This window comes from Zootoca vivipara, chromosome 2 (genome assembly GCF_963506605.1).
Source record: "Zootoca vivipara chromosome 2, rZooViv1.1, whole genome shotgun sequence".
Lineage (NCBI taxonomy): Eukaryota > Metazoa > Chordata > Lepidosauria > Squamata > Lacertidae > Zootoca > Zootoca vivipara.
This window is the reverse complement of record NC_083277.1, coordinates 113,408,636-113,430,792: the sequence shown is the minus strand read 5'-3', so window position 1 is coordinate 113,430,792 and position 22,157 is coordinate 113,408,636. Positions and strand designations below refer to the sequence as shown.

General features: G+C 44.9%; 1 protein-coding gene across 1 annotated transcript in view; it reads right to left on the bottom strand.

The window, feature by feature from the left end:
* Positions 1–201: 201 nt before the first annotated feature.
* Positions 202–22,157, bottom strand: part of LOC118076923 (homeobox protein Hox-D3-like) — a 35,210-nt gene continuing 13,254 nt past the window's right edge. Inside the window, exon 2 of the mRNA XM_035100135.2 lies at positions 202–21,774. Within this exon, the coding sequence (XP_034956026.1) occupies positions 21,095–21,774 (680 nt within the window). The 3' untranslated portion in view covers positions 202–21,094. The remainder of the gene's footprint in view (positions 21,775–22,157) is intronic.

The window sequence follows — 22,157 nt, the reverse complement described above, 5'->3', positions numbered from 1 at the left end:
CGACTTACTTATAGCTTTCACAGCAACGTCAAACAAAAATGAAACCATCAGATGGCCCTCTCCAAAGAACTGAAAAGATGCCCTTTCACATATCCTAATACTGTGGTACAGTATATCAATGGAGAGAGAGAGAGAGAGAGAGAGAGAGAGAGAGAGAGAGAGAGAGAGAGAGAGAGAGAGAGAGAGAGAGAGAGAGAGAGAGAGAGAGAGAGAGAGAGAATGAATATCCCCACATGTTTCCACAAGCAGAGGGCTACCAAACACAGGATTGGCTTGCCAAGCTAAAAAGTAAAAAAAAAGGCAAGATATTTTATTAGACACCACCCTCTGGATGAAAGAGTGTCATTACATCAGCAGCATCGGGAAAAGAATCAACTGCTAAATCCTGGAAAATTGAAAGGAAAATAAAGGAAAACAAACCACAAGAAAGTAACTCATCGTGAAGCCTTTAAGATGTAGCAACACAGAGATACCTGGAATGGGCCCTCAATTGTAGTCTTAATCCAAGTCAGCAGAATGAATGATGCAAACAGATAACTATCAGATTTGGTCACATCCAAATCATACACGGCTTCCCCCAAGGAATCCTGTGAACTACAGTTTACCCCTCACAGAGCTACAATTCCCAGCACCCTTTAACAAACTACAATTCCCAGGATGCTTTGGGGGGAAAGCCATGTGCTTTAAATGTGTGGTATGGAACGAGAAGCCTCTCATACTATTCCTGTGACATTGAATTCCACTCCCAGTGTCTACATAGAATAGAATCAAGTGTTACAGCTGTTCTCCAGCCTGCAGCTCCTCAGTCTGCAGGTGACAATTTTGTATGTTTAAATGCTTCCCCCCATAGAGGGAGAACTCTTACTTCATGGAGGGGGAAAGCACCCAAGGAGACGTGTGGCAGGGGAAAGGGGGGGAACCCATACTCATTTTCAACATGGAGGGAGTTTTATTTTCCCATAAGGCGGCATTCATCCATGCAAGTTCCCCACTTCCCCCGAAACCTAAAGAGGTATAGTCTAAAAATAGCTTTCTGCATTCTGCTGAATGTGTAAACTGGGTCTAAGTTCAACTCTGCCTGCATTTAAGCAAGGCAATTTATTTGGCTGACCACTGGCTCCAAGCTGGCGGAATTGAATGATGCATACTGGGCAAAGGGAGAAATGATAGTTGGGATTGGCATTTTAGATTTATTCCCATCTTTCCTAACATTTTCCTTGCATAAATAAGAGACAGATTGAAGATAAATGGAATAAGTTACTGTGAAAGTCCAAAAAGAGACAAATGTCGACTCAGCACACACTTTGGGAATGCCAATGTTATTTTTCTCCCCGTATAAATGCTGGCTTTCTCAGAGGTGCACCAGTGAATGCTGTTGGCATTTGACAGTTATTCAAAAAGCAGATAGGTGTCACAAAGCTAACACTGCTATGTTAAGCATCACCAAGGAATATCACCAGGATAAGCTCAGGTAGGTAGCCGTGTTGGTCTGACGCAGTTGAAATAAATAAATTTCGACCAGGATAAGCTGAATTCTTAACAATTGTCAACAATTTCTGTGGAAATATGACCCAACAATCTACGCATGCAGGGCCCCACAACTCATCTTAATGCCAAAGTTCACTGCTGAACCCCTAGACCAGGCATCCCCAAACTGTGGCCCTCCAGATGTTTTGGCCTACAACTCCCATGATCCCTAGCTAAGAGGACCAGTGGTCAGGGATGATGGGAATTGTAGTCCAAAACATCTGGAGGGCCAAAGTTTGGGGATGCCTGCCCTAGACAATTTCTTCAAAATGGGATTATTAGATGTTTTCTAGAGATTTGATTGCTTGTTTATGAGAGGCTGTTTAAATTATTTTGGCTGTTTTAAATAATAGCAGATAGGCATCAATGCTGTGCCCTCTGGCCTATCATTTGAAAGATCCTATAATTTTTTAACAACAACAACAACAACAACAACAACAACAACAACAACAACAACAACAACAACAACAACAACTGTATTATTTATACCCCACCCATCTGGCTGGGTTTAATATTGGCAGCAGGCTTCATGGACAGCCTTCTCTACTGTGCCCCTGCGTATGTGATCTGAAGACATTGCCAAATTTGTATTGGGAAAGGTCTGTAGTTGAGTGGTAGAGCAGCTTCTTTGCATGCAGGTTCAATCCCCAACATCTCCTGTTTGATCTGGGAATATTCCCTGCCTGAAACCATGGCGAGCCCCTGACTGGACAATATTTGAGTGAGTTGAACCAAGGGTCTGATTCAGTATAAGGAAGCTTCCTGTTTTCTCATATGATCCCACCCAGCAACATAAATTTCTTGGGATGCCTTGCAATAAATAAATTTAAAACAAAATCCAAAGTAAAACATAGAAAGATTAAAAGGCGGTTGGACTCCTCCTAAGATGTCTTGCATTTATTTTACTTTATTATGTAAAGCATTTCATTGTTGTAAGATTGTAATTCTTTTCTAAATATTGTAAACAAGACTATAAAGAATTGAAATATGATACATACATACATCATCTAAATAAATAAAAATAATGGAATTCACCAGAGTCTGTCAACAGTTACCTCTCCTATGAGGATGTGTTTTGCCAAAATCTTAATTGCCCCTAGCTGGAGAAAATAGAACATTCCATTGATTAGAGAATGGTTACTAAATGTGGCAGGTACGGACAAGTTAAACAATGTTGTTAAAGTTTAGGGCAAACAGACAGTTGACAAATGTTCTAGAAGAAAAATTGAAACCTTAATTAGAAGGCAGAGAAAATAAAGTTAACTCTATTATTCTCTCTGCAAGGATGGTATAAGGGTAAGTTGGAAGGTATTTATGATGCCCCATGTAAATAATATTTGGAGCTACGTTAAGCAACAGCACTTTCCCTTTTTCATCTTCTGTGGATATTTTAATACAAATGGGAAACTAAAAAGGCAACTTGCCGAATTGGGTCCACAGTGCTGAAAGGCTTGTCCTTGGAAATGGATACTTTCTAGAAGTGGGATTGGATCCCACTGGAAGTTGCCCTGCACAATGTGTGGATTAAGTCCTGAGACCATCTGCAATTTATTTCCACCTGCATCCTTTTCCATAGGGCAAAAGACATGCCTCTCATAGCCAAAGAACAGAGGTATGATGCATATATAAGCTGTAAAGTGCAGTATATATAGACTTATACATATTCACCCCCGGTTTTGTTTTGGGGTTTTTTTTGCCTTGCATTTATCCATGAGGGATCACTTTCAATCCATGTTCTTTAATCAGAAATAAGTGCAACTGATTTCCATAAGAATTGCTGCTAGTAAGTATGCGCTGTGGGTTAAACCACAGAGCCTAGGGCTTGCCGATCAGAAGGTTGGCGGTTCAAATCCCCGCGACAGGGTGAGCCCCCATTGCTCAGTCCCTGCTCCTGCCAACCTAGCAGTACGAAAGCACGTCAAAGTGCAAGTAGATAAATAGGTACTGTTCCGGTGGGAAGGTAAACGGCGTTTCCGTGTGCTGCTCTGGTTCACCAGAAGCAGCTTACTCATGCTGGCCACATGACCCGGAATCTGTACGCCGGCTCTCTCGGCCAGTAAAGCGAGATGAGCGCCGCAACCCCAGAGTCGTCCGCGACTGGACTTAACAGTCAGGGGTCCCTTTACTTTTACCTTTAAGTATGCACAGAATTGTAACATACTCCAGACTAGCCCAGGCACAAAACAAGAAAGAGTACCTAGCATAAGCAGGTGAAGTGAGACACAAGACAATTAGTGAACAGCACAAACAGGACTCAAAATCTACCCAAAGCAGATGGCTCTGGGTCACAAAGCAAGCCAAGCCTCAGATCAAGTGAATCCATGGCAGCCAATTTAATAGATTCTATGTTGTGATTAATTCTTGTTTCTTTATCCATTCACGAGCCCTCCCTGCTAAAAAACAAAACGAAAACCATTTGTTACTTCTCAACCAAAAGGACCAGCCAGCCACTTTCTCCTTTCCCCCCTCCTCTCCTTCCTTCCATTTAGGGATGGGTGAACCTGTCAATTTTGTTCTCTGTTCCCATTTTCCCACATATTTATGTGTGTGTTTCAAAAGTCCTAATGAAGATTCACCCGCATTTTAGTGTGAATTTCTTCTACTATACACATTTTAAATGCAATTTTGTCCAATCCACACATTTTTTTTGCAAAGTGTTTTCCTCTAATATACAGTAATGTATTTTTCTATGTTATTTTCACTAATGTGTATATTTTAAGCACACCAGGCCCTGTTATATGCATTTGTGTATATATTACTTGGCTGGAGAACTGTACTGCAAAATTCAGAGAAATGCAAAATTCAATGAATGACTGTGTTCAGGCAGGAAGGAGACCCCCACCATGTGGCTCTGTTCCTTCCTTTGCCACCAGTAAGCACAGTCCTGCTTCTCCCTCCCCTACCAACCAATTGGAAGGAAAGAGGAAGAGGCAGAGCAGCACAACCACAAATGTGGGTAGGCAGGGGGAGAGGTATGTTCAGGGCCTTCCTCACTCCCATACTGCAGCTAAGCTGCACTGAGTGAAACCCATCAGTGAGGGACTTCACTGTCTAGAGATCTGGGTGGGCAAGTGGTATCACTTCTGTGTGGGGTCCCAGCCCCCAGCTGCTTTTCAGAACCCGGTACAACAGGTTCAGGTGTATAGCACCTCTTGGAGGCCATAGCCAGCTGTTTTTCCATCACTGTGTACAACATACATGCATCAGACATTTTAAGAGCCCTGGGTGAAACATCAAAATAGAATCTCCTCCAACTCAGTGCTGGAGCAATTCCGTCTCTGGTCGCTTCCCAGCTCCCACGCATCCAGGTCAGATCCCACCCAGGATACATTCACACACAGTCCCACCAGTCATCCCTTTCAGGCTGGAGTCACCAGATAACGTTCTCCCTCTGTGCTTCCTCTCTCTGTGATTCCACTCTCTCACACATCCCATTTCCATCTTTGAACCCACTCAACTCCTTCTCCTACCTCTATGCAGTGCTATTTTTCTAGGAAAGGAGGTGCTGGAACTCACCATGAATGCCTCCCTTGTTCTCTTATCATGGCAATGGTGCCCACCTGAGAGGTGCCAGAACTGAGTTCCAGTGAGTTCTGGCTGGGGGGAATCCCTGCTTCTGCTATCGATCCATTCCTTGCCTCCCTGTAACATCGGTAGAGTGCTAGATGAAAAGGTCTCTAGATGAAAACCCTGGAGAATGACTGCCAGCCAGCATAGCCAACACTGAGCTAGATGGAGTCTGCATATAGGCATTGTGCCTGGTAGGCACTGATAGCCTATTCATCCCATGAATTTGTCTAATCCCCTTTTTAAAGCCATCGAAGTAGGCGGAGCTCACCAGACAGGAAAAGTGACTAACTCATGACTCACTAAAGCTTTGCTGCCTGCTCAAGACTGGACCAAAAAAGAAGAAGAGGGGTTGCCAAACATCTGGAAGGTTGCAGCTTATGGGGCTGTATTGACTTGCTGGGTCCTAAGTTGTGCAAGCAGATCATCCAGTGATGCAGCTATCCCTATGGAATGAATTATTCTCTCCCCCCCCCCCCTGTGCTCCAATTTCCCCTCTCTCAACCCAACATGGCCTCCACCGACAGAGCCCTTCTGTCCCTCTTTATTAGAATAACAGGATTATAATATTAACAAGTCTGTTTATTTCACCCGGTAATTAATAAGGAAAAGGCAGACGAACAACTTGCCTGCCTGTTGCTAATTAATGCAGTGTTACGAGGAAGGCATTGACACTGTGGGGAGCCCAGGCGCCTGTGATGTTTAATGAATGTTATGCAACCCTTAGTGTTATTTAATTTAATAGGAGAATTAATATTGGGATGGAAAGCAATTGCCTCTGCTCTGCAGATGGGGAGAGGGATGCCACATTCATCTTGCTTTATTCAAAGCATCAGCCCACCGAGCGAACCTCTTAAAGGCTATTTGATTACACAGTAATGGGCATATTTGGCCTCGGTGGCAGTAGGCAGGAGCAAAGGCCTGGGCACCTTTGATAGCAGAACAAATGAAATACACACGTAACCCTTCACCCAGTGCAATCCGCTGATAAAGTCCCCCAGTCTTAATTCGATCTGTAAAGATTAGTCCGGCAATAAAAAGTATTGCAAGGCTGATGTCCATGGAGTCTCCCAGGGCATTTGACAAATGGCTTTATGACAGTAATAGGAGAATTAGAATGCGACATTAAAAATCCACGCTGTTTAGTTGAGCTAAACTTCACCAAAAGAACAGCGGCGGCATCGCAGGACTGCTCCTCCTCCTCCTCCTTGGACATTGCAGTGGAGCTACACAGACGTTTGCCATGGCCTCTTTTAACGGGTAAGCGAGGCTGGCATGCCAATAAATAACCAGGATTTATAAAACACTTGGCTGCCTATTTATTTATTTAGCATTGCTGTTATCGCTGTTTGCTCAGCTCCTGTGGCCTGGCACTGAGACACTGCATCTCCATACACAAAGCCAAGAGGTTTTACGGCATGCTAAATAGGTGTTCTATTGCGCCGCATATTATCCTAAGTGATGCTTGTTATTGGATGACTGTATCATTTCCACTGCCTCATCGTCACTCCAGAGCATTTATATAGTAATGATCTGACTACTCTCAGATGATATTATCTTCCAAATGACTCTATTTACACCCTCAGCAGTCTGTCGCTAAACTAACTGCCCTGGGATGCAGTCGGTGTTGTCGGTCTCACAGCAAAATTTGGTGGGATAGCCCATCAGTTGGGGTTTATGCACCAACGGGATTGGGACCAGGTTTTTGGAGGAATCCATCTGCAACGCTGTGTGATGCGGCATCAAGATGGCAAGAAGTGCAAAGAAGGGCAGAAAGGTACTATCTCTAGCGCTTACACTACATCCCTTCATGGCAGTACCCCACACTGTTTACCGTAGTATCAATGGACCAATTCTTTCATGTGTTCAGATGATTTCTCATGACTTGGGCACATGACTCAAAGCTGAATCTGTTCTAAAGGGTCCCCCAAGCCTCCGGAACAGATTTAGGGAGGGTGTGGTCCGGGAAGTCCCGTTGCACAAGTGCAAATCCACCTTGGGCTTTGTTGCACAAGTGCAAATCCACTTTATAATCCACCTTGGGCTTCGTGAGAGATGGACGACAGAATATAAATGTAAGGAAAATAAATAATAATCTCAAGTGTAGAAAGCACAAAATGATGTTGATGTAGTATTGTCAATTGTGAATGGTGCTCATATACATATACAGTGGAACCTCTGGTTATGAACGGGATCCGGACCGTTCAGGAGGCCTGGCCATATCCCAAAGATTTCGTAACCGGAGGACTGCTGCTGCACACACGCACGGCACCGCAGAGCACTTCTGCACATGCGCAAAGCACGCAGAGCACTTCTGCACACATGGAAGCGACAAACCCACTTCCGGGTTTGCCATGTTCGCAACCTGAAGATTACATTACCCGAAGGTAACATAAACCGAGGGTCCACTGTATATAAATGACTGGATTTTCCTGCATTAAGTATAGTAGGGGAGACCAAAAAGGAACAGGCTTCCATTTCCATGTTTGCTACCAGGAAAAAGGGTTGTGCTTGACGATGACGTTTTTTGCATCTGAATTTATAAAATATTATTTGCATGCCACCCCAATCTTTGAGCGGTGCGAGATTCCAGGGGTTCCTGGCACTCACCCAAGGTTCATATTTCCTTTTGGGAGTGAGGCACAGCTGAGACTTTGGTGTCCTTGTGATGTGTTTATTTACACATATATACAACCTGCGCCTATGACAGAGCGGTTCACTGCATTAACATCCCAAGAGGGGCTTGTTTCTCCCATAGCTGCTGCCTTTGATTCCACATCAAACATTGTGTTCTGCCTCTCTGCATGCAGTTTTTTCCCCCTCTAGGTCACATTTCACACACTTTTCAACTCTAAGCTCTGGCTTCGTCCTTCTCACTACCTGTGAGCTGGAAGAGGGGTTCATTTGCTGTCTGGCACAGAGCCGCTTCTCCCAATGGCTCATCACCTTTCCTTTGTTTTCGTAATGGCCCTTCACCCAGGCCATTAAGATGAGCACTACCTGATGAGGAAGCTAGCCTGGCTTGTATTTTAACACTTGCTAGGATTATAGGGATTAGAAGTCTGGCAACCACAACCTCATAAAAAACTATTATAAAATGACCCTGGTACATAGCTGTCAAGTTTTCCCTTTTCTCGCGAGGAAGCCTATTCAGCATAAGGGAATTTCCCTTTAAAAAAGAGAGAACTTGACAGCTATGCCCTGGTAGTTGATTGGGGGTTCCTTAAGGGCTACTAATAGCTAACCTGGCAAGTTCTTACCAAAGTCTAGGCTAGTAACCTGTTCCTTATTTCAGGAAACAGTTCCTTGTTTAGCATTAATGTTTCATATTACTAAATAAGGAGCCATTTATTGAAATAAGGAACAGGTGGAAAGCCTATCTAAACCTCACTATGGAAGGTGCCTAAAACTACAATTAACTGACAGGTGGGAGAAGGTGGTGAAACTGGTTTGCTCATTGGGAGATATGTGTCTCCCAGGAGAACTGCAAAAGAAAGTGATGGGGTGGAGTTTGAATTTAGCCAGAGAAAGCAATTCTACATTTTTTGCAGCCAAGTAGGCAGAAGAGATGTATTGCTACCATCCTAGAATAGCACTGTCCCTTTGTGTGTCTTCTTGCCCACTACCTATTTGAATTGCACATTTGAAAATCAACCAATATTTCTAAGCACCATCAATGACCAACATCCTCTCCTCCGATGGAAATTCACCTTGCTTTAGGCGATTGGCAGGCTTGGGCAAAGTGGCCAGGTGGGTCTAATTACACCGCCGGGCTGGCAATTCCTCACCTCCTGCTTTAGACTGTTTCTATAGTAGGTTGTTATTGGTTCCATTGTACAGACTAGGCAAATTGAGGCTGCCTTAAAGTGGCATGCCGTTCTGGTTCTTCATAAAACACGAACCTTTCCCATTAGGACTCAGCCAAACCTACTCCCTTTTTTTCAGGAACATTTCCAGTAGTATTGGAAAACCCTTCTTTTTTGCATTTTTACCCTCAGCACCCCTTGAAAAAATATATCCAGTTACTTGTTTTTTAAAACATGCATAGATACACAGAGACATTTTTGCCTCCCTTTAGCGTTCTGGCAGCAGATTGCTTTAGCCTATCTGTGAAACCAAACACATCTTTGAGCTTGATGACAGAAGTCAACTAGGCTCAGAGCACTGCAGACACTGAGTACAATACAGACAAAAATCAAATATATGGAACAGGGAGTAGCATTACTCCTCTCAAGCGCCAGTGGAGGCCTTTGTAGCAAGCCATTTGCAAGCTGTGGTTATAGCTTTGCCCATTAGTATTGGGGGGGGGGGTGTGTAAGGGCTGCTGAAACATTCATTACTGAAATCCTGCGCCTGCAATGGACCAAGGATCCCTCTTGACCTTTCTGTCATGTGAGATACAATTGAGTTAGTGCTGAATTTTGATTTAATTCCAGGAATGGAGTTATAATTCGCTTATAGCAGACATTTTCCTGAAAATACATGCATCAGAACACTGCAGGAAGGTAGGGGTGACTGCACAAGCGATACGAACTTTGAGAAAGACATTAACAAACAGCATTTAAAGATTCTACCCTGCAATAGTTGCAATGTGTCCCTGAATTATGCAAGACAAGGAAGAGGGTGGTTTATGGACTTCAATTATGCTCCCGTATGCTTCACATAGCTCGCAAACTCTCGAGCCACAGGAAAACCAATAGGGAAAGAGTTGTTGGAAAGTAGCACTGCTTTACGTGGCAGAAACTCTGCTGATATTGGAAGCTTGCTAACACAAGCTTGGATAGGATCTATCTAACAATATATCCTAATCCACATCCCTAACATTCCCACACCAGGAAGATCTCCTATTGAAGCTGCCCAAGGAGAGCACAGGGGGATTTCAAAATGTGATGACTCAATTGCTAACTTAAGAAGAGCCATCTAGTCCAGTATCCTGTTCTCACAGTGGCCAACCAGATGCCTCTGTGTGATACGATCAAACAGAATCCGAGCACAAGCGCCTCCCTTCCTGCAGTTTCCATAAGCATTGCTGCCTCTGACTGTGGAGACAGAGCACAGTCATCATGGCTGGTAGCCCTTGAGAGTCTTCTCCTCCGCGAATTTGTCCAATCCTCTTTTAAAGCCATCCAAGAAGATTAAAAGATGGGAAACAAGGAAGCAGGCCAAAGAAGCCCAACTTCATTGTGACTGTCAAATGTCATGCTACCGGTATCTACAGCCATAAATCAAAATTTGACTAGGCAATCACTCACATGTGCCACATTTGAGAGTCAAAATGTTTTGAATGAGGATAAGTGCAATTGCAATGGGGGCGAGGTCATTATGCCCATGTTAATTTATTTATCATGTGTTTAAATCCTACCCCTTCCTTCAAGGGGAAAACGAGCTTCATCATGACAGAGTGACACAAAAAGCAAACATGGATCCCATAAGAAAAGACCTCTAAAATTCCATCATTGGCAATACCTCCCAATGGAAATGTCACAAAATAGTGGGGAGCTTCAGATGTTACACAAAGCAGGAGGTGGGCAGACAAGGAGGGAATTAGGAACATAAAACCTAGGTTGGATGCTGTGGTCCCATCAATATAACATCCAGCTTAATTTTTTGTATTTTTATTTTTCCTCATTCCCTGCTTCATGTTCCATCCAGCTTGATGAAGAGTTCTGGAGAACTCAAATGTCTGTCACTATTTCACAACATTTTTGTTGGTACTGTACTCATAAAGGTATGGGCCAACTTAGGATGGCTGTGGAAGGATTCTGAACCAACGCTCTCTCTGCCATATACCACTGTTTGCTGTTTGCCAGAACTGGCATAAGCACAGTGATGAAGATCACAGATTGAACCCCAACCCATGCAGTCAAATCTTACTTCAGCTATGAACTCCCTAGGGCGGTCTCAGAGAAGATCTTATTCACTTAAGGTCACACTCCCAAGAATCTTGGGAACTGTGGTTTTAAGGGTACCTGGAATTGTAGCTCTGTGAGGGGCAGACTGCAGTTCACAGGATTCACTGGGGAAAGCCATGTGCTTTAAATGTGCATTGTACCTGTGACCTTAACCCCCCATATCTGTCATATGAGCTACTCTACAGGGCTGTTGTAAGGATTATTACAAAGATAAGTAAAGTAGTTTGGATGCTAAAAAAAGGAATATTAAATGTTCTTCAGATGATAACTTGCCAGTGGAAATGATATAAATGATAATGATTACGCCCCCTGCCATGAAATCCACTGGAGGTACTTTTTGTTAAAGCAATCAAGAGGTAAAACATAATGGGTAAGCCTTGAGGTAGTACCTAAGTACAAAACCTTCTTCTCCATTTTGTTGATCTCACTGGAACTGTTATGAGTCTGTGCCCACGTGCAAGCCATAAATTTGGTATTCTTTCTTAAAATTCAAGATGGTATATACGGATTCCTTCTCTGCTCTTGGTTTCCTGGACTGGGTTGACAGAATATCACTGGCATCTTGAATTCATAAAAGATATCTTATGTTAGGGAAATTCTGTTTTCCTTGGTGAAATAACCCAGAACTGTAACCTATCATTTATAGGGTGGCCAGTTGCAAAGCTGCAGACAGACTTAATGACAACATAAGCTATGCCTGCTGAAATTACTTCTTCTGCGGAATTGTTAAGGGTGCCAAAGTCATGCCCTCTTCTTTTACATCTGCCCCCCCTATGTTAGATAAGGCTCTAGAAGGTGGTTAAAATGATTAAAGCAATGCAGAATTCATCTGGTCAGTCTGCAGCTTGTTTTCCCATGGAACTGCTGATTTCAGATTTAATTCACTCCGGATTTTTAAGCCGCTGCTTCTTTTAAGTAAGTCTGAAAGATAAGGACACTGTGCAAAGGACACTGTGCACTGCAAGTCACTATTATTCTTGTTGTTCCTATTAAGTCTCTGATTGATTGATTGATTGATTGATTGATTGAGTTCATAGTATCAGATTAACAAATAAAAGCCACCCCATTCTATTTTGAGTACAACACGGCCAATCCCAATAATTCAAAGGTCATAATTAAGGACCTCATCCGATCTGTCGAAAACATATGAAGATTAAAACACATGTTTTGAAATAAGAGATTTCATATTTTTCTCACGATCTTTGATGTACTTTGATGTACATGAATTTATTTCTTTTATCATCGTGACCATCCCCTTAGAAAGCATGTGCCTTTGCAAGGTTTATGGCAACAATTTGAGCACAGATGGGAATGGAGAAACTGGCACACAAATGAAAATGTATGCACACAGGTGAATTCACCATCCTACTCTTGAAACCATGCATAATCTCTGGCATGTGCGCAGAACTGCCATTCTAAATGGAGAATTAAACGGTGCTCACACAGGAGTTCCATGCGTGCACATCAGAGCACATGCCAAGCTCCAGATTTCCCCGTGACGTATCCACAAGTGCGTTTCACGAGGCTGTATTATCTTCTGAACATCTTATTTCACACACTGAATTAGCAAACATGCCAATCAGGCTGGCTGGAGAGGGAAAGGGTGCTCCTGAGCATGTACAGAATTTCTCGGGGTCAGCCCGACACAGTACAGACAGCTGCCAGGGCCATCGGAATTTGAGGTGTCAGATGACTCTAGGAAATCCTGAAAGGCAGGGGCACTAATGCGCTTGGATCTAGAACCTCAGAACAGGGAGCCTATGCTTCATTAGTTCTGTTTCCCCAGTTCCCAGCCTCTTCTCCTTGCACAATTCACTTAACAAAACATAAGAAAGGGTATATAATCAGGAAAGCCAAATGCCAAATAGAAGGTTCCTTTGGCGGCAAGAGGGCAACAACATTTTAATCCTACTTTTCCCCAAAGACCTCCAGACAGTGCAGACGATTCTCCCGCATTATCCTCACGACAATCCTATGAGGGAGGTTAAGCCGACTGCCACAAACCCGCTTACAATGCACTGTCCTGCATGTTTATTCAGAAATAAACCCCATTCGCTCGATGGGACCTACTCCCAGGTAAGTGAGCATAAGTGAATGTGTGGGGCTTTGAGGTCAAAGTCCAACACTCTAAGCACTCTGGCACACTGACTCTCTAGACATAAAACCGAAATAAAACAAAGTTTTGCCTAAAGCAGCAATAGGGATTGACCCGCCCCTGCCTTTATTTCACAGTAATTCATAATTAAACTTCGCCTAGCAGAGATTGAGGGCTAGTGCTGTAGGGTCCCTTTGCTTTCTGCTCCACTCTTTGCTCTTCTGTAAATAACAATTTAACCTAAGATTCATCCTCTGGCTGTCTAAACTCCTGCTATTTTATTTCAGATTACAATCTGGAGATGTGTGCTTATGTCAGCAAATTTACCTCTCCCCCTCTTCTAATTTCTCCTTTTATATTTCCTTTGCATTCTGCTCCCTGATATATTCTTTCTTACTTATTTTATAAATGCACTGATAGGTTCTAGCTTTCAAACCACTAAGGGGGGAAAAAGAGGGGGGTGGGCAAGGAATGTTTATTTTTTTTATGTATGTTTACCCACTTTCCAGTTTTTTGCTGGAAAGCCAAGAAAGGATAAAGTTCTTGCCCTTATTAAATATTTATCAGTTAATTACAATATGTAGATTGTGCCGGTAGGCTATTCATCTTTTGAGGGGGAGATACAATAAAATACAGTGGAAAGTTGTGTTATCGTAATTGCCTCATGCCACGGGAAAGAACCAGAGCCGCTGCAATGTGTTTTACATTTATCTGCACCGCCGCATTTTCATTTTGTGCAGCAAAGCTGCCTCCGTTGTTGTTTCACGGATACTTAATGTTTGCAACCTCTGCATTTTCTTCAAAGGTCTCCTTACAGGAAGAGAGTTGTTATCACAGCAGCCTCAGCAAAGATCTCTCTCTCTCTCTCTCTCTCTCTCTCTCTCTCTCTCTTCCCAATAAGATGGGGAAGCTGGTAGACTTTAGAAAATTAACTCTACCTTCTCTCGCCCTTTCTGATTCAGAGCTTTGATTAGTCTGGCAGCAGAACTTAGCAGTCAAGTCCAGGTTACACGCAGCACACTCTCTTTAAAAAAACACATCCACAGGGCAGGGGCCTGATTAAGTTCTGCCTTCAGACTGAAACATTCACACCACCACCATATATTTAAAGCATCTCTCTCTCACACACACACACCCCCAAAAAAGAATCCTGGAAACTGTAGTTTAGCCCTCCCAGAGCAGCAAGCTCCAGCAGCCTTAACAAACTACAAACTACAGTTCCCATGATTCTTTGGGAGGGGGGAAATATGCTTTGAATGTGTGGTGTGGACCATTCAGTCATGCAATTCCCCACTTACAGATAAAAGTGGTATAGGCCAGAATTATTATTATTTTACTAAAATTAAGAGCTGTTTGGATAGACTTGAGACTAATAATAATCCTATATAATAATATCCAAGTGTCTCTGCGTCCAGTCCGTGTGTCCATGGGATTGCGCTACTGCGCATGTGCCCCACGGACAGCCGTTGGGACTTGGAGCGCAGAGACACTTCGGAGAGGGGAGCTTGGTGTCCGCTCGGCCCGGCAGGGAGACAAGCCAGGCTGAGGCGGTGAGGCAGGCACGAGGACCGCCCGTTCCCCTTCGCCGGGCGCTGTTGCTGCTGCTGCTTCTTTGTAGGCACTGACAGGAGAGGCAGGCGCGGCCTCCTCAGGGTGCGGCTCGGCGGCTCATCCGTGCGAGGAGCGATGCCGGCGGGAGAGAGAATGAGGCGGGCAGGCCGCTGCGGCACTCGAGCCGGGCTAAGGTAGGAGGTCCGGGAAGGGAATTCGTAGGGCCGTTTGCTGGCCTCGGTGGAGGAGGAAAGAAAGCGAGGCCTTCTCCTAACTCCCACCCCATCGGGTCAGTTCTATCCGTTGGGACTTGGAGCGCAGACCCGCCGCTTCATCAGCTCTGCGCATGTCCCTGAGGTTGCTAGAGCAACAGGTCTCCTCTAGCACCCGTTATTTTAACGGGCTTCATGATACTAGTAATAATATAATTTATTATTTATACCCCGCCCATCTGGCTGTGTTTCCCCAGCCACTCTGGGCGGCTTCCAACAGAAAAATGAAATAAAATAATCTATTAAACATTAAAAGCCTCCCTAAACAGGGCTGCCTTCAGATGTCTTCTAAAAATCTGGTAGCTGTTTTTCTCTTTGACATCTGATGGGAGGGCGTTCCACAGGGTGGGTGCCACCACCGAGAAGGCCCTCTGCCTGGTTCCCTGCAACTTGGCTTCTCGCAACGAGGGAACCGCCAGAAGGCCCTCAGCGCTGGACCTCAGTGTCCCCCTCAGATGTGGGGGATAGAGTCATATTCCTTCAGCCTCAGGAACATATCTGACCTCCAAATGTTCCTATTTTCCAGGGTCAGTCCCAGATTTACAGAAGCCATCCCAATTTCTGATTTTATCCAAAATGTCCCACGTTTCCTTAGGACATCCCTATCTTCATCAGAGAAATGTTGGAGGGTATGCCATATTCCTTAATGGACAGCTTTCCAGCGGTCGTGTGCCAGTAGGGAAATGACGTACACCAAGGGTCCCCAAACTAAGGCCCGTGGGCCGGATGCGGCCCAATCGCCTTCTAAATCCGGCCCGCGGATGGTCCGGAAATCAGCATGTTTTTACATGAGTAGAATGTGTCCTTTTATTTAAAATGCATCTCTGGGTTATTTGTGGGGCATAGGAAATTGTTCATATATTTTTTTCAAAATATAGTCCGGCCCCCCACAAGGTCTGAGGGACAGTGAACCGGCCCCCTGCTGAAAAAGTTTTCTGACCCTTGACGTATACCTTTGTAGAGTAGACAATATTCCAGTCATGCAATAGTCAGAGCTCAACTTTCTTCACACCCACATCCCTCCATCCTGAAAAACAAGAGGCCTTCTTGTAGTTTAAGGCAGGGGTTTTCAACCTTTTTGAGTCCACAGCTCCCTTGACCTTTCTTTCTGCTGCTCCCCTGTGGGGCTCAGCAGCTCAGTTGTGTCACCCCTTGCCTGCAGAGCTGGCAGCCTCTCACCCTTTTTCAAACACCTTCCCTAGTGGAGTGTTCCTTCAGCCTCCTCTCCTCTCCCCTCTCCAGCTGCTGCCCCTGGTCTCTGAGCTGCCTCTCCCCAGACCCCAAAGAGAGGTGCCTCCTCACACTGCCCCACAGGGGCCTGGGAAGCACCTCCTGGCCAGCCCCAGAGGCACCATTCTCCTGCGGAACTTGTAGCCAGGGCTGCCGCAACAAACAGCTGTGGAAGCCTTTGGAAGGTAGACACACGAGAAGGCATCAGACGAGGGAGGGAAGAAAAGAGGGACAGGGGCCAGTGTTGCCAATGGCACCCATCATTCAAGGCACCCCAGGGTGCCACAGCACACTGGTTGAAAACCACTGGTTTAAAAGGAGGAGAATGTGGAGCAGGACCATTGAGTGGTACCGCTAGGAGCAGAGCCCCAAAATCTGGGCAGGGAGGCCTGGAGGAACAGGCCCCATGCCTGAGGTTGCCTACCTTTGCCTTTAAAACTGGGGTCAGCAAACGTTTTCAGCAGGGGGCCAGTTCACTGCCTCTCAGACCTTGTGGGGGGCTGGACTATATTTTTTGGGGGGGGGTGAACGAATTCCTATGCCCCACAAATAACCCAGAGATGCATTTTAAATAAAAGGACACATTCTACTCATGTAAAAACACGCTGATTCCTAGACCGTCCGTGGGCTGGATTTAGAAGGCGATTTTGTCCAGGTCTGGCCCCCGGGCCTTAGTTTACCTACCCATGCTTTAAAAGATGCAATTCCATTTCAGTGAAGAAATGTCCACTGAGAATCAAAGGAGGGACAGTGGTGTCACTGTTTCTAAACTGGTTTCACACAAGAAACTTTTGAGGCTAATTGCGACCATCGACAGATTTCAGGCTTGGCTTATGTAGTCCCATCATGAGTCCATATCAAGAGCCAAGGGACCCCAATTTGATAGAGTCCCTACTAGAGCTGTAAGGGGCTATATGGAAAAGTGCAGGAAGGGTCCTCAGGTGTTGTTGAGCACTTAGACTACAATTCCCATCACTCACAGTCAGTGTAATGAATGATCAGGGATTATGAGGGTTATAGTCCAAACACATCTGGGGACCCAAGGTTGGAGAAGGTTGTTATCTGGAAATAAAAGGTTGTATTCAATGTAGCACTCAGCAAATTGTTCCATTGGCATACAGGCAACCCCCCATTTATTCACATTCAATATGTGCAACCGCGCATATGTGCATTGCACCAAACCCGGAAGTGACCCCAAAAGTCACAAAAACATCACAAAAGGGGGCAGGGCAGGGCAGAGGCAGGGCAGGGATGGAACAGGGCATTTGAAGGCTTTTTCAATGATGTTTCAAATATACGTGATTTCACTGGTGTGCACGATGCCTCAGAACATAACCCCTAGGTAAATGGGGGGTTGCCTGTATTTTTTTCCCTTGCTCAATGGAACAATCTCCCCCTCACCTCCCCCCCAACCCTCTAGAGCATATTTGGGAGGTGGTATGGGACTCATGCAGGGGAGGAAAGCATTGTGCTTGTGCAAAAATGTAGCTGAATACCACCCAAGGCATCCCCCACCACCTCCACCCTCACCCAGTCCTCTGCAGTACTTAGTTGCAGTAGCTACTGAGACATGTGGGCCACGCTGGAAGCATGAAGAAACTTGTGTGCTGTTTCCATCTGCTTAGACCCTCCGGTGAAACCTGTGCTCTACTATACCCCAATGTTCACCTTGCCCCATGCCAACAATCACCATCCACTAGAGCACAGCATGTGGGTTGCGATGCATTACAGGCGCATGAAAAACAGAAAGATGAGATTTCCAGATGAACATGGGAAGCTACCTTGTGTTGAATTAAACATTGAGTCCATCTAGCCCACTTCTACTCCAGGGATGGAAAACCTGGTGCCTATGCAGACTGTTATTCCCATCAACCCCCATTCAGCATGAATAATGAGAGACAATGAGAGTTGTAGTCCAACCACATACTCATCCCATGTCTATTTCAGTGGCTCTTCACAGTCTCTGGTGGCGAATATCACAGAATCACAGAGTTGGAAGGAACCCCAAGCATCATCTAGTCCAACGCCCAGCAATGCAGGAATCCTGCTCACAGCCATCCCTGGGTGGACTCAAACCACCAACCTTCTGGTTAACAATGGGCCAGACACACTGACCCATCGTGACACTGGGCATCTCTCCCAACTTTGGTACCCTATATCCTTTTAACTGGAGATGCCACAGATGAAAGCATGAAAACTTCCTCTGAGCTATGACCCTTCTAAATGACCACACAAATATAGTTAGTTATTGCACCAGATTATTTGAGAATTATGCATTACACCTTTGGGATACTTTGCCATGCAAAATACTCTTAAAACATTCCTGTAGACTGTTGCATTCCAAGATCTGTTATTCCACACTAGATAGCAAATAGAACTGAGAACATGCCAGGGTGATGATGGTGTTCTCAAATTCTCCTAGAGACAAATTGACTTGGAGGTGGGAATTGCATTTTTATTATTGTAGTTCCCTGACTATGTATTCTGCAGGACTGATGCATTTAATAATACTTCTTAAAGGTGTAAAAAATATTGAAAGATTGATCTTTAACAACATTTCGTGATAATTCATCCACAAGTGAATTGGGACTGATCCAGCCAAAATTAAACCTTTTTTTAAAAAATAGTTTAAATTGGAGAGGTTTTAACATGTAGCATAGTGGAATTTTAAGACTGAAACCAAATGGGCTAGTAGGTGCTAAATACTGGCTGAATTTCAAAAGTGAAATCAGACAGTGTTTGAAATTCACAGCGTCACGCTTGAATTTTTATGTTTATTTTTTGCATCTGGATTTCAAATTTGACCAAAAATATTTCATTTCAGGTTTAGCACTTTCATTCTAACAGGGGCAACTGATGCTGGGCCCTCAACAACTGTGTTTTTAACACACACATTAGAGTTTTCTAAATGTTCATACTGGTGCACCAAGGGCAACTGGTAGTCAGCAGGTAGTACAAGGGCAAAGCCTCAAGCTGGGTTATCAGAAGAAACTGGTTCTTTATTTTGGCACCAAAAGAAGCACCTCCCATCACCATGAAACCATGCAAGCTGGATTCTTTTGCAAACTGGACCTTGCATCTTACCACTAAACTCTCTTGACTGATACTTGCCCTACCAGAAGCCGCTTAAAGGAGGATAGAAGGTCCTGCTAACTTGTAGTCCAAGGAAATGGAAGAGGTTTAATGGAAGGCAGGGGCCAGTTTAGGAGGTGGGGGGGGAGAAATGCACAAGCAGGCTAAGCTCCAAAGCTGCATACTAACTGGGAGATGAAAGAGCTGGAGGCCTTCTGAAGTACGTGCTGTCTCGATGATTAATGGGGGTGAGGGAAGGGTGAGGCCCAGCCCCTAGTAAACTACAAGATGGCAAAGTGATTCTAAGAACAACAGAGCAGTGTTCATGGAGAAAAGCTAGTCTGCCTACGCCAAGAAAATCTCCCGGTGCTGTTTTTAAAAAGCCTCTTTATTTCCAGTATCAAAACAGTACATTAAAATAGATGCCAAGAGCCAAGCAATCATTAAAAATAAACCATCGGTGACGTGTAGCGTGCAGTGAAAACATTGCTCACTGCTATAGCAGCGAGGTTGCGAGCTGGTTCTCCCGAGACGCATTCAGTAGCCGCGCCTGATGGCAAGACAATAGCCCTCAGAGGCAGCCATTCACTTGTCCAGGAACTACAACAAGCAGGTGATTTCAGTATTGGAGCTGGATCAGGGGTTTTTTTAAGATACAGGTGTGGAATTTCAAGTGTTATCTTTTATGTTAGGCATGCATTGGGAGATGCTTATTGTCAAAGATTTCGTGAGTTCTGGAGATATGGGCTCTCTGCAACAGGGTTTCTTGGGGTGGGCTTCCCTGATAGCTCTAGGTTCTTACATAGGGGTGGTAACACCCTGGCAAGGGATGAAAGAGGAAGGAGGAATATACACCTTGCCTATTCTTGCTGCATTGGCACCACAATTCTGTCAGAAAATATTTCGACGAGGCTTAGACAATAGCAACATACGGCAATGGCTTTTCAAACTATGGTCTATGGTACCTGGGGTTCATCCGTGGCTCATTGGGATTTCTCGGTCAGAAGATCAGTACTGATGGGCAAACTTTCTTGGAGAAACAGCTTGACTACTACTGCCAATCTGGGCTGGACCCCTTCACAGGAGTTCTGAGTCTACTCTTGGCTCACATGGGGCCATAGTGAGGACCCACCAGTGCCAGTGGGCACTAGCCACCAGGACTATGGTGGTTGGTAAATGGTCATCTGTGCTTTCCTGTAGAAAGATATTGGACCTTAAAAGATCCCTGCTCTTAGGGCAAGGTGTCTGCTGTTCACCCTGTGAAGTGCTAAACCTTTGGAATGGAATAGGCAAAGAACTGGACTTTGAAACATCCACACTTAGGTTGCAATTCTACATCTACTCTTCTAGGAGTAAACCCAATTGAACTCAACAAGACTTGCTTCTGAGTTGACTTGTATGGGGTGGCAAGGTCTCTCACGTTCTGAAATGAATGCCTGAAAACCAGAGCAACTATGATCAACCGGATTTCTCCCCTTTTCCGAGAGGATCGTGAGGCCAATAGCTGCTGAACAACTGAGACCCACACTGCCTTCCTTTGCGATATCATTCACAAAGCCCTCTTTACAAAACGGATGTTTAAAAATGCAGTGCATAGACTGCCTTAGGTTTGGTTTGAAGACAGCCTTGCTTTGAGTGAATTGTCAACTTTGCAACATCCAGCAGCAGCCCCTCCCCCACCAACGAACGCCCTGTACAGTTAAATAAATGGGAGGTAATGGGTGGGCCGATAGGAGTGGTGGGCGGTTGGAGGGGGGTTGGGGGAGAGAAATGCTGTTGGTTGCACTTAGAGGGTTTTTTCCTTTTTTTAATGAGATAATAGGACTGTAGCAATTTCCCCTGCTTGGTTTCCATGGCAGAGAGAGCCCTCACAGATGCATAAGATTTACAGGTCCCTGAGAATCTCCCTGAGGCACAGGATGTGTTGCTAAATCTGTGTAAATGGGATGTGAGTTGGACAGCCCAAGCTGGTGATGACTGGGGATTTCGGCAACACAGCTGTAGTCCAGGTTTGCAGAGGAACAGTCAGGGAAGCTGAAGAGTGAGTCAGCCTCGGGCATATTTCCCAGGTAATTTTCTTCCACTTCACTTGGACTCCCTTGCAGAACTGGAGGTCCATAATGAGGACTGTCTCCTTGCAGAGAAAGGGGGCCATACTCCAAGGAGATGGACGTTAAGGGGCTGTCAAAGAGAGGGTCTGTATAGCTATAGACCCCTCCCTGGGCCTTGCTACATGAACTTGGTGTGGCCGTATCATACTCAGCCTCCATTTGACTGAAATAGTCACTCACTTGAGGACTTTTGCTCAGGGACTTCCCAAAGGTCCCCTTGACCCTGCTGTCTTTCTTATACTTCATCCTTCTGTTCTGGAACCAGATCTTGATTTGCCTCTCAGAGAGCCTCAGAAGCCGGGCCATTTCCAGCCTGCGTGGCCGACAGAGGTATCTATTGAAATGGAACTCTTTCTCCAGTTCCACCAGCTGCGTTTGGGTGTAGGCTGTGCGGACCCTCTTGGATGAGGAGAGACTTGGTGGAGAGGAGCTGGGGTCTAAATGAAGAAAATGAAAAAAAGTCAATTCAGCTGGATTCTTAATGACTTTGCAAGGAATAGATGTATTGCCTCACAAAATATTGTACCTGGGAGATTATTATTAATAATAAGAGGTACATCAGAGGTAGGGAACTTGTAGTCCTCCTGATGTTGCTGGACTACAAGTCCCAACATCTCTGTCATTCACCTTGCTAGCTGAGGCTGATGGGAGTTGGAGTCTGATGACATCTGGAAGGCCACAGATTCTCTACCCCAATGTAGAGGCATGCATGTTATGTGCTGCTCAAACTCAGAGAGATGTTAGAGCTGAACCAAAACAACTCACAGATTTTGGCAAATGTGTTCAGTTGTGTTGCACTTTTTTGTTGGTCCCGCCCTCA